The sequence below is a fragment of the Falco biarmicus genome, chromosome 8 (assembly GCF_023638135.1).
Source record: "Falco biarmicus isolate bFalBia1 chromosome 8, bFalBia1.pri, whole genome shotgun sequence".
Classification (NCBI taxonomy): Eukaryota; Metazoa; Chordata; class Aves; order Falconiformes; family Falconidae; genus Falco; species Falco biarmicus.
In genome coordinates this window covers 45,174,889-45,191,478 of record NC_079295.1, presented here as the reverse complement: position 1 = coordinate 45,191,478, position 16,590 = coordinate 45,174,889, and the positions used below count along the sequence as shown (strand labels likewise).

Genomic DNA, 16,590 nt, shown 5'->3' with positions numbered 1-16,590 from the left:
TCATGTCATGCTTTAGATGATACCCCCGTCTTCCAGCAGACCTCACCCCTCCCCTCAGTATGATCAGGGCCACCTCCACATTCTGCTTTCCTAGCCCATTCCTGCTTCTTTCCCAGTGCCCCAAGGAAGCCTCTGGAATTTTGCACAGGAGGAACTGGAAAAGCTGATCCCCAAGATCATTCATCCCTCTCCTGCTTCTCAGGGCAGCATTCAAGCCTCCACTGTCACTTTCCCCTAGTCAAGACATTGGAGGTATCTTGGCATACCCCGCAGTCTTCTACCATCTTTGTCTAGACCAGGATTCACTCAGGACTAGGCACAACACCAAGAATTACAAATTTCATATACAGGCTTCTGAGCAACCCCTCACCTGTTTATGTGTTCAGTCCAATACCTGGTGTAGCACATAGACAAAAAAGGGTCCAGCAGGACAGCAGTTGTCCTGCTTATGGTGAATACTTCCCCAGGACAGTTCAGCAAGGAAGGTATCTCTCCAAGAGCACAGATAGGGTGTGGAGGAGATGGTCTCCGCAACCCATACATGTCTTCCATGAGAGACACAGCTAATTCCGTGTTCTTGTTTCAGACACTATATAACTCCATCAAGAATGAGAAGCTGGAGTGGGCCATGTAAGTATATGTTAAGCATTTGAGAGGTAGTGTGTCTTTCAAAGTAGCTGACAGGTCTTGAGTCCTGTTTGTAGCCCCAGAAGCTCCCAGAATATTTCCTGCCAAACCCTTAAGCACTGAAGTCCCTCCTGTAGGCAAGCTGGGTTTACTTATGGCTTAGACACAAGAGCAAACTGGGAGGTTGGTGGCAGTCTGTGGACACAGGTTCCACAGGCATGTCTAAAGGAAGGGAATGCCGTCTTTGTTTGCTATTAAACATCTATAAAATACTGGTCCCTGTCCAGGTGTTTCAGAGGTCTTTGCATAAGGAGCTGATGATCTGGGGTTATTTTGGCCATTGAGACTTTCCATCTCTTCCACATAGTTTCTTCTGGAAATAGTATCAGAATCACTTAGGCAGGAAGGGACCTTGCGAGATCTCCAGCCCAGCTTCCTCCTCAAAGTGTGGTCAGCATTGAATTCAGACCAGGGTGCTCAGGTTGTTGTTCAGTTTGATCCTGAAAACCTGCAAGGATAGAGAACCCACAGCCCCTCTGGATCGATGAACCAGTGCTTAATTATTCTGAGACTGACATTTTTTTTCTTACCCATTTGAAACTGCTGTTGTTTTGACTTATGGCCACTGTCTCTTGTCCTCCTGCCATGCACCATACTGAAGAGCCTGGCTTTGTCCCCTGGATAACCTCCTCACACATATTGGAAGGCTGCCATGAGGTTCCCCAAAGCCATCTCTTCTCTGGGTTGAACAAGTCCAGTCCCTTCTTATATTGCAAGCGCTCCAGCCCTCAGGCATCTTGGCAGCCTCTGCTGAACTCTCTCCACCTTGCTGATGCCCTTTCCTGTACGGGGCACCCAGTACTGTTTGCTGTATCAAGACATAATGTAGTGAGTGCAGAGCAGAGAAGGATGGTCACTTCTCCCAGCCTCCTCGCTGTGCCGCTGTTACACAGCCTGGGATGCGCTTGGTCTCTGTTTCTGCCAGGACACTCAGGCTGGCTCCTCTTCAACCTCGTCTTCACCAGGAGCCCCAGGGCCTTTTCTGCAGAGCTGCTCCTCAGCCGGGCAGCCCGGCCGCCCCCCCGCAGCCCCCCCAGCCTAGTGCGGCACTGGGGTAAAGCTCTGCCCCTCCGAGCGCTGGCCCTGCACCTCTCACTTGCATGTCATCCACAAACTCAACGTGAAGTGCACTCTGTCTCCTCCTCCAGATCATTTGTTAACCCCGAAACAAGTCTGGGGACAGCTGGCTTCCATGACAAGTTGATACAGCACCTTCCTCAGTCCTCCTCCTGCTGTGCCACCCACCGCCTGCCCTGAGCACAGGGCCCTCAGGGAGGGGTGTGCTGTTCTCCCCAGCCCCAGCCCCAGCGCCCCCCCACCGCTGCCATGGGAAAGCCCGTGACAGACCCCAGGGCCCATCTCTCCTCTCTGCCCCTTCTTAGCCTCAGACCTGTCTTGTCTCCAGAGGGTCATGGGACTGAGCAGAACCTTCTGGGCCATTAGTTCCGTCACCTGCTCTTCTCCTCATGTTGTCCTAGCCAGAAATGTGTCTGGAGACAGTTTGACCCTTCCTTCCTCCCCAGCTATCCGTGTCAAGCTTTGCAGAGCAGCAGCCTCCATTGCCAGCCGTGCCCCCACGGCAGCAGTGCTTGCTGCGGGCTGGTCTCTCCTTTGGCAGGGATGCAGCCAGCCAGTGGCCCTGGCAGGGCAGTGGTTTCCTAGCAGGTCACGTAGCATCAGTTTCACTTTAAAAATAATCTTGCGCGGCCGCTGTGGGAGAGGAGAGCAGCCACGCCAGCCCTGCAGCCGAGGCCGGGTTGGCGGGGCGGTAGTCGTGAGAGGGAGCTCTGTGGCTCGGCAGAAGGTGCCGGTGGGATGGTTTATGTAAGAGTTCAGCAGAAGTGCATCTGCTGGCTGGGTGCGGGCAGTGGTTACACAATGCCTGCCAGTGCACACTCCCTGGCTCGGGCACAGCCAAGGGATGCCAGCACCCCCGCATCCTGTGGCAGCGGTGTGGTTCCAGTCGGCAGCATCTAGCCCTGCATCAGCCCTTCTCCACCCAGCCTGCTGGTATCCTTGCACCTCCTCATTCACCTCATGCCAGCCTGGGACCTGCTGTGCTGCAGGCTGTCCTGCTTGTTGGCAGAGGGACAAGCTGCAAGGAGGGGCTGCTCTGCCATGGGACAGATGCTCCCAGACGTGGGGTACCTGGTTCTCTTTCAGAAGGCACCAAGTGGTGCTGAGTCGTAACCATGCACAGGCAAGACCCTGTTCTCCCTGCTTGCCTCTGCCTTCTGCCCTTGTCCATCCTGGGGACTGAAGTGCCCTTGCTCACAAAGCCCAGTTGGACAGGCAGGTGGACAACCATCATCCCAGCAGCAAGCAGGAGCTCAGAGGAGTCCCTCCAGTACAGCTCAGAGAACTGAGCCCCACTAACTTCCCACCCAGGCATAGTGTCTGGTCTCTGCCTGAGCCCCAGGACTCCTGTGGGTGCTGAGGGCTGAGAAATCATCCTTCTCCTCCAAGAGGTGTCTAATACTTTGGCCATCTACTTGCTTCAGGAGAGGAAGTGTGGCATTTTACTGTACACGTCCCAGCTGGTGGATCATTCCTGGGTCACTCCTCAGCTGAGGTTTGGTCCCAGTCTAATCTGCAGCCTAAGGTGACCACTCATACCATTTAGACGTTAGCACATATCACACAGGGCAGAAATTCCCTGTTTGCTCTCTCCCTCCTTAGTGTCCCAGGGACACTGGGAAATGTAACTTCCCATACAGGGTGTAGTTCCTATGTGCCAGAGTAGATTTTACACCAAACAGGAAGAGGCAGGCTTGGTGGAATCATCGGATGCTTCCCTAAGTTGCTCAGCCCTCTCTGTCCAGGCCCAGGAGATCTGTGGGGAGAAGCAGTTTTTATGGAAATGAGCAGCATTTCTCACTCTCTGCTGGCCCATCCTGAGGACACAAATGGGGAGCTGATGTGTAACCTGTTCCAGGGTTTGTGATTTTTTGATCAAGTGGCCTATTTCCCTAATGTCTGAAGAGCTTTTGTTCCTCAGAGATGCAGAGGATATTCTTCAAGCTCGTTTAGTATCTACTAACTATCTCCCCAGGGACTGCCTCTCAGGGAGTGAGACACCCCGGTGGTACCTGGTCTTCAGCAAAAGACATCATTAAGCTCTGATTTTAGGGTACAGAATTGGAGACTCACCCTGTGAGATGCTTGTAGTCCTCAGCAGTGGTGTGCCTGCAGTTTCATGGTGTTCAGGTACCCACTCCCTTACCTGTTTTGAGTGACCTTGCAGTGGGACCACTGGGACAGTTACCTGTCACCTGTGCTCCTCCCAGCTATGTCCAGATCACCGCCACTGGCACACTCTGTGTGTTACAGTCCCTGCATCTCCTTTCATTTTCTTTCTCTCACTAGTCTCCTAATAAGTAACTCTCTTTAGAACCAAAGCAGATAGGGCACACTGTGACCCAACCCACGTGTCCTCCACTCAATCTCTTCTCTGACTTTGTTTCCAAGTGATGAGGACGAGTTGAGGAAATCACTCTCCGAGCTGGTAGATGACAAATTTGGAGCCAGTGCGAAGAAAATGACAAGGATTGTTGACAGCAGCAACCCCTTCCTGGACATCCCCCAAGCACTGAACGCAGTCACCTACAAGCACGGTGTCCTCACGCGTAAAACCCATGCAGACATGGATGGGAAGAGAAGTACGTGTTAATGGGGTAGGAGGAGGTGTGCCCCAGGTGGTCCCAGAGCTTTGCCCTAGCCACCTTCCTGGCTCTCCTGCTGAAGGCGTTTCCCCACTGCTTCCCAGGGAACACAAGAGAGATTCCCAGATCCCCGAGTGCCAGGACACAGGGAAAGGAGGGTGTTGTGAGGTATTTGTAGACATGAATGTTTTCAGGAGGCCTCAGTCTTCCCTTCTCACTGCCAAGGAACCTAACAGTGCCTGTCCCACACAGATAGATCTGGTCTTCCATCCTGTGCATGGGCATAATCCTGACTTCCACACTCTGAGCAGTGGGGTGAGGCTGGTTCCACAGCAGCTGTCCACCCCAGCCCTGACCTTGGGGACAGTCTGGTCCTCAAAGCTTTGTTCCTGTCCATATGCTGCCATGTGCTGGACACAGCTGCCATATGCTGGCTGGGCAACAGGATGCCTCATAGCTCTGCTGCCAGCATATGGGATTACAGGAATGGTAAAGGAAAATGTATCTGGGAACTGTTAATGAGCAGAGATTAATGAAACTTTGGATAACCCCTTTTGCTAATTGATACAATTGGCCCAGTCACTGCAACCAATTAAAAGTCTTGAGTAGAGATTACCACCAAAGGCCTTGTTTGCTTCCAGCACTTTCTTAATAGCCCATGCCTGGAGGATCGGCTGTCTTGTGGTGATGCAGATGGCTCCCCCCTCACCTCCCACCCCTCTCCAGCTTCCAGCAAGCTCTTTGTCCCCGAGTCCATCAAGATGGCTAGTGGTAATGCTCCCTTCTAAGTGGAACAGAAGCTGCCTTATCCAGGGTATGTCTGCCTAACTCATCTGAAGCAAAGGAGCTCAGGAAATGTCTCTGCTCCTCAAGCATTTAGTCCAAGGAAAATGAAACGGGTTTGGAGGAGCAGAGACTTTCTGCACATGTCCACTGGTACCCCTATACCAGCTCTTCTTTGGTTTTGACCTGCCTGTGTTCCTGTTGGGAGGCTGCATCTCCCAGCCTGTGTCTCTCAGACATGTGCCCCTGCAGACAAGCCACTCGTAGGCAATAGCCTGGAGGTGTGTGAGGTCCGAGCATCAGTGCATGCCTGCAGTGGGTCAGAAGAAGGGTTAGTTTTGGCCAGAAATATGAAGGTCAGGCAGCACTGGCAGAAGCAGACATGTATCATTAAATGTTCTTCCTTTTTTAGCTCCCAGAGGAAGAAGAGGTTGGAAGAAATTTTATGCTGTGCTTAAAGGGACTGTCCTTTATTTACAAAAGGTAACTGTGGTGGACTATTCCATTTGCTGTTTCATTCTGTCTCCAAAGCAGTCATGCTCTCCTAAGCAGGAGACCCATAGATGCAAGTAGAGGTGAATCCATGCCCTAATTCATGCATGGACATCTACAGCACTCCTCCAGAGACCAGCATACAGAACTGGAGGATACTGTCAACTTTGGTGGTAGTGGTGGTCATGCTAAGGATGCTATTCATAGCTGGAAAAGAGGACCATACAGGAAGAAGTATGAAAGAGGGAACGCTGAGGCAAGATTTCAACAAAAGTGTTCCAGCAAGTAGGAGCTATTGGGGAGGGTGATTGAACAGATGATATGGAATAGGTGAAATAGGATGTTCGTGAGACATGCAATATGAAGAGGCAGATCATCAGACCAGTCTTATCCTGCCTATTGTTTTATTTGCTGGCATAGTTCTGATTATGAGGAGCTTCATGAATCTGGTATGGACTTAAATGCTTAAAGTTTATCTTCTCCTTCAGGACCTTGTTGAGTCCTTCCATGGGTTGCCAAGTGACACTTTCTGTCTCCGTCTTGGTTTGTTTCATAGTCACCTCTAGTCAGCACAAGTATAGATCCCAGGTCCTCATGGGAGGCAAAGTCACTACAGAAGAGCTTCCCTGCATGCTGTAGCGTTCAGCTCTCTACCTTTCAGGACACTTGGATGCTAGGAAGATTTTCATGGATAGTCTTTTCTGTGGGAAAATCCAAGGAGTCTGGATAGGGGCTCACTTGAATGTCAGCATGAGCCAGCCAGAGATGCCAAACGTCTGTTCATCATGAAACAGCATAACCCACTGAACTAGGTCTGAACTACCTTAGTAGCACATGCTGTGCAGTAACCCATTGAACTCACCTTGCTGGAACAGCACTCCCTGTGGATAGATGTTCCTATGTATTGCAGTATTATCTCCAAAGCAATGACAGTAAACAAACATTGGATTATATAAGAAAGGCAGAAAGATCCTCAGGGCAGCACGGAATTATGACTCAGAGCTCATAGCACACCCCAATGATTCTTGTGTTTTGCCAGATCCTATGGCACATGTCACAAAGCCAACAGAAATCTGGCAGCAGCCGATCGTAACTTACAGTATGGGCTGCTTTTAGCCAAGTGGTATTTTTACAGCCTTACCACTCTTCCCTGCAGCTGAGGGAAGCTGCAGCGTACTGGAGAGCACAAATCTTCTGCAGCCCTCTAAGTGTCGCGTTCTTCAAGTCAGTGGCACTTTTCCTACAACCCAGTCTCTTGTCTCATTATGAGTCTTCACATGGAGTACACCAAAGAGGTACTGATGTTGACCATGGGTGATGCCTAAGGATTTAACTTGTGCAGAGCTACCATCAACATTTTATTTTATGACAGTTTTTCTATGGAAAAAAATATGCAATTTCATCAAAATCCCAGGAACCATTTGGATCCAGATGAATTTTTCACCAAGGACTTCTAGGGCATGTCTCTTGGGGTGCGTCTGTTGTGGGGTATATATTTGGAATTAAATATACTTTCAGAACAGAATTTTCTTCCCGTGCTGGACCAAAATCCAGTTTACTGAAGATGTTCTTGGCTGCTTGGACAGCAGTAGAAGGAGCCATGAAGCCAACACTGAGTGTCATTGCTGCTGATGGCGTTGGGTTTTCTTTGCTGTACAAGTCTAGCAGCAGTAACCATCCAGACTGTTATATTAACATAGTTTTGTTGTGTTAGTACTGGGTGTTTAGAATTCAGAAAAAGAGTGAGAATGAGATTGATGTGGCAATTAGAAGACCAGTGTTCTTATCTAGATGACCTTCATGAACATCTTAACTGAAGGCTTTCTTTATGGCCAAGGACTGAAGAAGCAAAACACCTAAGATTTGGCTAGGTTATGAAAATATCGGATAAATAACACCCATGACTGATGTGTAATTAGCAGGAGGGACTGGAATTGCCAAGGGTGCCCCAAGGAAGTAGCATTTGGAACAACAGCAAAAATTAACCTGAGGAATGTTTGGGCAAAGGATTTGGGCAGAGGGATTTCTTAGATATGAGCTGCTGCCAGACTGTAAATGGTCCTCTTCAGAGGATTTCTTGGGCTGGGCTTGGCTGTAGATAGTGTTTGTCAGGCTGGCAGAGAGAGGACAGAAGGATGAGACCATGAAGACAAAGTCCTCGCCCTGCCACTTCCAAACATTTCCAGCACCGCAACAGAGAGTGGATAAACATTCACCTGCCCTGTTGATTCTTAGTGCAATTTCTTGCCTATGGAATGGTTTGCAGAGCAAGAGAGTTACACAGTGCAGGAAGGAGATGGTGTGCCAGCCTCCCAAGCTCTCAGCGGAAGATGCCTGCACATAAACATAAGGTAGAACCTGGCCTGAACACAGATCACTGGGAAAAGTTTTTCTGATGTGGAGGTAGAGGAGCAAGTACCTGCTTCAAGACCCACCTGATGCCAAGGAGCACAAGTTCAGCCTGTTCCAGTTTTTTGCTCAGACCAAATCGAGTTTCTAGGCTTTAATAGAAAATTCTCATAATTTTAATGGGAAACTTTTCTCAATTTCGTTTTGGGGAGCAAGCTGACTAGAAATAAGAGTAAGAGAGAGAGGGAAGGCGCGCATGCACATGTGTGTGTGTGTGAAGGCTTGGGGAGATACATATACAGGAAGGAGGAATGGGCAGATACAGAGAGAGGTGAACATAAGATAGGCAGAAGAGTAGGTGGCTGGGTGGACAAGTAGAAGTCAGTCTGTTAGAAGCAATTCAGGCAGCAGCCATAAACCTGCTGATGTAGAGATGTCACATGTCATTGACTCGCCAGTGTTAATTGCTGGATTAGCGTGTTCTAGCATAGTCTGCTGAAGCAATTTCTTGATCCCCTAAAGGGATGCAGCACATTCTCGAGGAAGAAATGCAGGCTTGGGAGCAGGGCGCACCCCTCCTGCGCTCTAATCTGCACTGGGCACTGATTCACTGCATGGCCTTTGGCAACTTACTTCACCTCTGTGAAATGGGGATAATAACCTTTAATCACCACACACAGAGGGGTGTTGAGAGGAATGATGGAGAGCTATAAAGCATGAGGTGCTTTTATATAGAAGTACTGGAAAAGGTGCAGGTCTTCCCACAGGGTCTGCTCTTGCAGCCCCCAGCTGTGAAGGGGTTCCCAGCACAGCCCCAAGCCATGGGTGCTGTACCATGCAGGCAGGCCCTTGCCATGGTAGTGCTCCTTGGAGCACCAGGTTCATGACCAGACTGAAAAGGGTACAGTTGTTAGTTTTCCCTATTAAATGGTTTGTTCAGGCTGGTAGATGTGAGCCAAAGAAAAGGTAAAGGAGGAAAACCCATGCAAGCCAGAGCATGAGAAATGTCTGTAGCTCCATGTCCATATTCACATTACTGCTCAGGGCTGGTGCTGAGTCCAGAGAAGAGGACAACAGGACACTGGGCTCTCTCACCCTATCGGGGTGCCCTATGAAGGAAGGCAGGCACAAGAGCTGGATGCCTTTTCTTGACAAAACGAGCTTTGAGCTGGAGAGCCCATATTAGTTGTGGATCTCCCACCACCTGCCCACAGGGATGGGCAGTAGGGGAGAGCTGGCATCCGGAGGGTAAGCCAAAGGCACCATGGAGCATTGCCGTGGCAGAAAGGAGCCCCAGGCAAGGGGTTAGTTGTGCATGTTTAAGCAGAGCCTTGGCGCAGACAGGAGAGGCACATGAATGGGGCAGTCTGTCTACACCATCAACATTAACAGCTGAAAATGAATGAAATTAATTGAGAAGGATTCTGAAACAAAGTGTCCACACCTGGGCTCAGTTAATGTGGAAGATATCCCCAAAACAGACCCCAAAATTTGCTGAGCCCCACCATCCTACACCTGGAGAAGCAAGGGGAAAATGAACCATTCAAGGGCTGGGGGCTGAGGGTGATGGTGGTATGGTGTGGCACAGCACACCTTGCCCGTTTACCAGTGGCAAGTACCTGCGTGAACAGTGCAGAACACAGAAGACAAACAATCAACAGCCATGTGATACCAAATTAACCCCTTTGCCAGGAAGCGTATGACAAGATAACACCATGAAAAAGGTGAGCAGTACTATAGCATGGACGAAACATTGCCTGCAGTTCCTCCGAAGATGATACTGCTTGTGTTTTAGTATAAATCAGTTTTTTGAGATTTAAACCAGAATCTTGTCACTGAAAGCAACTGTGTTACCATTACGGTTTTGGACATATCTCTTCCTCGGCAGCAGTTTATGCACACAAACTTACATCAAAGCTCAGAAAGGGAGTAAGGCAAAATGGAGAGAACCTGCTGGAGGCTTTGGAGCAGAGCTGATGTGCTTTCCTGAAGGGTAGTGGGGTTATTCCCCAGGGGAAGGCTATGTGGTGTGGCCTGCCTGCACTACAGTGTAAGTGCCAGGAACTGTGATAGCTCCAGCCATGTGTGCGGTTTGCAGAGGGGGCCTGCTTAGAGCACACAGAGGTCTCCCAGCATTGGCAGCCGTACGTGTGGTGATTACTGCAGCACAGGCATTAAGAGGAGCTTCCTGGCAGAGCCGGCCAGTGCAAAGTGAGCTTCCAGCACCATGCACTCCTGCAAACACAGCCTGTTTCCACCAGCTGGAAGGCAGAAGGTAGAGAGACAATCTGCTTGATTCAACCTTACGCTGATTTACTGGGCCCAGTGTTAGAAAAAGAAAAAGATTTGGCTTGTCCTTACACCTGCATTGATGCCTGTGAGCCTGAAACTGGTGGAGACAATAGATGGAGATACCATTTGAGGTGAAGATCTGCATTAGTCAAACCAGTTTCTCCTTGCTGCATGCCATTAAGCCTACATGTTTGCACTGCATTTTCAGAAAGCTTGTCTTGAAATAAGAGATCGTGGGCATCACAGCCAGATTTATTCAGATCCAAAGAGCTTCAGCCTTGGAAAACCAGCCAGAATTGGAAGTCTCCCTACAATATATGAGGCCTGAGCAACAGTGTCTTCACCAAGCAACTTTCCAAGTAGGCTAACATGTTAGGTCCCCATAAGTCAAAGCATTTCTTTTTCTTTGTTAAAAGGCGAATACCCCATTCCTTTGGTTATTGAAGTCCCCACTGTGGAAAAGCTGTTTATTCTGCCCTGCAGCACAGCCCATCTGGGTGTTACCCAGAATGCGGTGCCTGTGGCACCGATCCCCTCCTCTGCTGGAAAGCCAGGGCTTTTCTTTGGGGTTCACTCTTAAGAAGGCAGTTGGGTGAGCCAGGAGTCCATGCCAGACATTTCTGGGCTTTGGGCCCCATGGAATTCCTTTGCACAAGACCAGGTGTCACATGCCAGTGAACACAGTATGGCAACCCCTCTCCTGGATGGGATGATTGCTTAAAAAAAGGAAGGAAGGAAAAGCTTCAGAAGCTTATTTCCCATCAGCAGCAAGGGTCTGGGTGAGCCACATCCATGGGCTGGGCAGTGCTGGTCCCTGGTGTTCTGAAGAGCAACAGAAGGGAGACCTTTCAGACCCTACACCAGAGAACAGCCTTACTGACTAGGGTTAGCAACTAGGAGGCTGTAGCATGGCTTTTCCTGAATGGCTGGGTTTATACCACCAGGACACAAGAAGAAAACCCAGGTTTTTGCGAATCTGCAGAACAGACCAAGCTCAAGCTTGAAAGCTAAGGAAGGGCAGGGACATATAGACCACCACTATTGGACAGAGCCATCCCTGTGCTGACAGCCAAGGAGGAGTCAAGGAAAGCAAAACATAAAAGTGGATTAGTCCTGTAGGTTTGAACTGTAATCAGCAGGGCAAGGCAGGCCCTTCCAGGGACACCCTGTCCTGACATGGCCTCTAACATGGCCTGGGGATGGTGGTTTGTTTTAGCCAGGGCCAGGTTTCCTTACATCCACCTACCCATGCATCCATTCATCTGTCCATCCTTCCATCCCACCACCTGGCTGGACCAGCTGTTGAGCTGGCAAGGGAGCAGAGTGAGAGGGACAGTATTGCTTTAAGTGGCCAGGAGCTCAGTCACTGGGAAAGCAAAGGATAAGCATAGGATGCACTGAACTCCTTTCTTTCCTAAAAACTACTGTGCCAAGGTCATCCTTTCAGAATACCATGTTTGGTATTTTCTCTCTGTTTATTAAATATACACATATGTAGTTATTGCTACATTGCCTGCTTGTATGAAATTGTCCTTCAGGGAGAAAGTCAAGCAGGAATACAGGGAATTCTGCTGCAGTTTGCAAGTGCCAGCCTAATGAATTACATGAGAGACCATTCCAGGGGGGCACACTTACTAAAGAGAGACCAAGCATGGTTCAGGTGGGCCACACTCAGTCTGGCCACTGCCCAGCAAGCCCCACACCTGCATGGAGGTGCACTGGCTGCAGGAATGCTGCTGTGCCAGGGCTGCCCGAGACGGTGCAAAGCCTGAGCCCAGATCCGCTGCCACCCGAAGCTGCAGCACCGGGGCAGGCGCTCACTCATACCTGCCATTGACCAGGAGCAGCATCCCGGCTTGTGCTCTGTGCTGTGGGTGAAGATCTGAAGAAACCTGGCCCTGTCTTGTGTCTTCCCCCAAAGCCTCAGGCATGTGCTGTATTAGAGATAACTATTGATAATTATGCTTAAAACTTTCATCTCCTTCTTCACATCTTCTCAGTAAATTTAATGATAGAAGAAGTTGCCAGATGTTAATTATTATTATCAGCTCCTAGCATTTACTGTACAAAGCAGTGCTTTTCCTGGTCTCGGCACTCTGTGATTATAGCACAGAGAGAAAGGCAGGATCATTAAAGTAGCCCACAAATGTTAGTGTTGTCATTATCCAATTAACGTTCCTCTTCTCAGGATGAATATAAACCTGACAAAGACCTCTCTGAAGTGGATCTGAAAAATGCCATCCGTGTGCACCACGCCTTAGCCACAAAAGCCTCTGACTACAGCAAGAAGTCCAACGTGCTCAAGCTGAAGACAGCTGACTGGAGAGTCTTCCTCTTCCAGGCCCCGTAAGTGCCAGCTCTCCATGCAGCACCTGCGCTGGCAGCCTGACCTCCAGCCACTGCCAGCCTCCCTCCAACCTGGCCAGACCAACACACATGTTAGGGGACAAACTGGGGGGGAGGAAGGTTCTGGGCAGGAGGGCTGAGGGTGAGGGCTGTAGGGCTGTGCCAAGGGCTCGGTCATGGGGTCACAGTTTCTACCTGTCACTTGGTAGCTGCGTGTCAGCCCTGGAGGTCCTTTTTCATCTGTCACCGAGGTAGGCTGAGCAGGATGGGCTGGCATTTAAAGGGCTGAGTAGAGGGCTCACTTACTAACTTCTATTGCCAGTCTGGGGAAGGGAGAAAATCTGTATGGTGCATTGAACTAAGGAGCTGGTGGTTCCTCTCAGAGGCTTTTGATGGGGAAACTGTCTAAAGCTCATTGAAGTCTCCCCAGCCAGGTTGTATCTTCTTTCTTCCTTAGTCTATTGCAGAGGAAAGTTGCTGTGCTAGTGTCAGGTGTAGCTGAGTCATCTTCTGTCTGATGGTTTCTTGTGTCCTGCTGAGATAGGCGACATTGTCCGTAAGTTGGGCTGGGGTACTAACGTCAAGCTATGGCTTGACACCCAAATTTGTGCAGTCAAAGCCCACTTGAAGGCTGGGGGGAGCAGTGCCTGAACAGATCTGTTGGAGGACCCTGGGCAGTGTCCCATGAATGACACAGATTAGGGGTCCACCCTGCTCTGTGGGACCTCTGTGATGGTGGCTCTTGCTCTCCAAGGAGCAGGAGATCCTCAGCCCTTGCCACCATGCTACCTCTCCCCAGCTCCTCAGGGAATGCAGTCACCTGGTGAGGAAGGCAGGACTGCCAGGGCTTCAAGAGGCAGACAACAGCCCTGAAATCGTTAGAGCACCATAGGGAAGCCAAGGTAGCCAGTGTTTCCCTCTGCTCACAGCCCAGGATGGCACAGAAATGACTTCAAAGCAAGGCCACTGGTGGCCACCTGAGAGCGGGTGGTTCCAGGGCTGTTCTCAGCCATCTGGTCCTGGGTCAGGAGCATTTACAGACACCCCCTCTCCTCTTCCATCCTCCATGACAGAAGTAAGGAAGAAATGCTCTCCTGGATCCTGCGAATCAACCTTGTTGCTGCCATTTTCTCTGCCCCAGCCTTCCCGGCTGCAATCTGCTCCATGAAGAAGTTCTGCCGCCCGCTCCTGCCTTCATCCATGACCAAGCTGTGCCAGGTAACGTGTGAGAGATGGAGCGATGGAGGGGTGCCTGGGGCTCAGCCAGCCCTGCAGCCCATAGCTCAGCAGCTCGGGCTGAGCCTGTCTGCCGCTGCCCTGGCCCTGCCTGTTGGACACGTTCAGGTGCTCAGGGCAGGAACAGGGCAGTAGGGTGGGCACCTTGGACAGACTATGGCAAATCCCGATGTCTGGTCAGTGCTTCCTTTGCAGTGGTTATAAAGCAGCCCTATGCATACGCCCCTGCCTGAGGGGCTGTTGATTCTGGCTTGTCCATTACTCTTTGCTTATCACATCTTGGCACCTTTCTGTTGCCAGAGTTGCAAAAGTTGGTGCTACTGAGCCCAAAAGATGGCTACATCCTTGGGTTATAACATGGGACTTGGAGGTGGCACATTGTTGTTTCTCAAGCCGAAAAGTCACTGACAAAGGGGGAGTCCGAGTGCCACTTGGCGGGGAAGGTTTCCTGGAAACGGGGGGGGGGGGGGGGGGGGGGGGGGGGGCTGGTGCACCAGAACACAGCTGCCTAAGGCTCAGTTAACCAAGAGCAATGAGCACCTGCCATCCAAAGAGTAGCTGCTGTTTGCACTCTCCAGGGAAAGCCCACCGTGCCTCAGCACCTCCAAAAAATAGGAAACACTGCTGCTGGGCCCCAGCAAAGGGGAGGGCAGTGTGATAAGTCAGGGCAGAGATACAGCTCCTATCTATCTTCTGAAACAAATGTGGCCAGACGTCGCCTTTCTCAGAGCCCAGATGGGGAGGGTACTTTTATCTCAAAAAAGGGCAATCTGAGCAGCTCTGGGGACACTGGTGGCTGTACCTGGCTGTTAAAGGTATTTAAATGTTAAAGAACATTTTGTGTTTATGATGCTAAAGAAGCCCAGGTGCCAGAGAAATCTACTCTTGGCACTTGTAATACATGAGTTTTGATCTTACTCAAATACCTGTGTTTCAGCTACTCCTTATCAGATGAATCTGCAAACGTACTGCACACTTTTGGCTCCAGCACAATAGCTATGCTTACATCCTTGCAGAGACAGATCCCCACATCAACAGGCAGGCGGTGCACTCGGGTGTTGCACTCCTGCATTTTAATACCTGACACACTTCTCTTGGCAGGAGGAACAGCTGAGGTCTCATGAAAATAAAATGAAGCAGATTGCAGACGAATTAGCAGAGCATAAATTACATCCTGTAGAGAAGAGCCTCAAGTCAAAAGAGGCTGAGGAATACAGGCTCAAGGAACATTACCTAATATTTGAGGTAAAGGAACTTTCATCTTTTCTGTGATAAATGATACCTTGGCTGATTGAGGAGAACTAAGAACTCTGGAGAAGATGCTGTGAGCCTCGGAGAGTGTGAAACAAGAGAGAAAGACTGAAAGGGCTTGCAGGCTGGATGGGTATCTTGGGGCAGCAGCAAGCCTCACTGTTTGACACTGAAGCTAAAAAAAAAAAAGAAACAACAGATATTTCCTCCCCTCTGTGATTTCTAACCAGAGGAGGGGAAAACTGATGAGAGAAAATCTTCCTTTACTGTGCTGAAACTTGACATTTCCTCAGGTCCCAAGTAAGAAAGTGGTTCAGTTCTTGGTGTGCATTGGTCTTTTTCAGCAACAGTAATAAAAAGCTAAGGGAATCCTTAGGAGAATTAATCTTGTTTTGCTGCAACCATTTCTGTAAATAATGATAAAAAAATTAAAAACCATTAAAAAGCATGAAAACCATTACAGTTGGTAACAGACAAAGGATGCATGTAGCTAACTATAAATTCTCTGCAAAGTCTAAGAAGTGTTTAATTGTGGGAGAAACGGGATAATCTGTTGCAGTGAGATTTGAGCAGAAGGTGTGATTTCTGCAACATAGTTGTCAGTGAGAAGGGACAGCTGGAGGCCTCTGGTCCTGCTTCCAGCAGAAGCTCGGATTGCTCCCAGTATTAGCCCCAGCTGAATGTGTCATTTTGTGACTGAGTCTCAGAACTATCTCCAAGGTCAGAAATGTCCCACCTCCTGCATACCACGGCTGCACCACCCTTTCGGGTGACGCCTAGCCTAACTGTCCAAAGCCACAATTTCTGCCTGCTGGTTCCTTGTCTTTGTGTGAACCCTTCAAATAGTTGCTTGCAGCTGCCTCCTGTTTTCCAGACATCTTGTTTTGGATGCCTGCAGAGAAGTCTCCATCTGAGCATTTTCTCTAGGCTGCCTTTTCACGTCTGCAAGAAGTTGGCACTTCCAGAGCGTAATGCATCTCATCTGTCTTGTGAGATGTGCTCTAGAAATGCTTGTTTCTCTATGCTGACAGAGAAGCGAGTATAGGCTGCCTCTGAGACGTTAGGGGAAAGGACAAATATTAGACACGTCTGTAAAAAGAGGCCCCATCTAAGCCTGAAGTAATGGTGTGGGCCAGGCAGAGAGGAGATGCCTCCCTTTATGCTGTGCTCTGTGAGGAGCAATGGGAGCACAGCTCAGCAGTAACAAGTGCATCGCTGGGTGGAGACAACATCAAGAAGTATTTGAATCAGTCAAGAGGCACTCCTAAATCAGGAGGGAGCAGATTTTTGGTCTTGTTTTGCCTCCAGTATCTGCCTTACACAGTCAGAGTGGCAGTCAAGACCTGTAAGAGCAACTGTAAGAATCTTGCATAACCTTCCCCTTGCTCCTCAACCCTTTCAGCAATGGGTCGATCGTCTTTGCAGGCTTTGCATAGACCAAGAACTGTGCTGTGTTTAAACAGTACTTGTTAGTTGTGATTAGTGGGATCCT

The 16,590-nt window shown here is 49.7% G+C and overlaps 1 protein-coding gene across 4 annotated transcripts in view; it reads left to right on the top strand.

Moving 5' to 3' along the window:
* The window catches only part of PSD2 (pleckstrin and Sec7 domain containing 2), a 78,909-nt gene that overhangs the window by 60,446 nt on the left and 1,873 nt on the right, over nt 1–16,590 (top strand). For all 4 annotated transcript variants that reach the window (XM_056348696.1, XM_056348694.1, XM_056348695.1 and 1 more), the window contains 6 exons: nt 587–630; nt 4,156–4,346; nt 5,545–5,615; nt 12,454–12,611; nt 13,685–13,829; nt 14,949–15,092. In XM_056348696.1, coding sequence (XP_056204671.1) covers nt 587–630; nt 4,156–4,346; nt 5,545–5,615; nt 12,454–12,611; nt 13,685–13,829; nt 14,949–15,092 — 753 coding nt within the window. The remainder of the gene's footprint in view (nt 1–586; nt 631–4,155; nt 4,347–5,544; nt 5,616–12,453; nt 12,612–13,684; nt 13,830–14,948; nt 15,093–16,590) is intronic.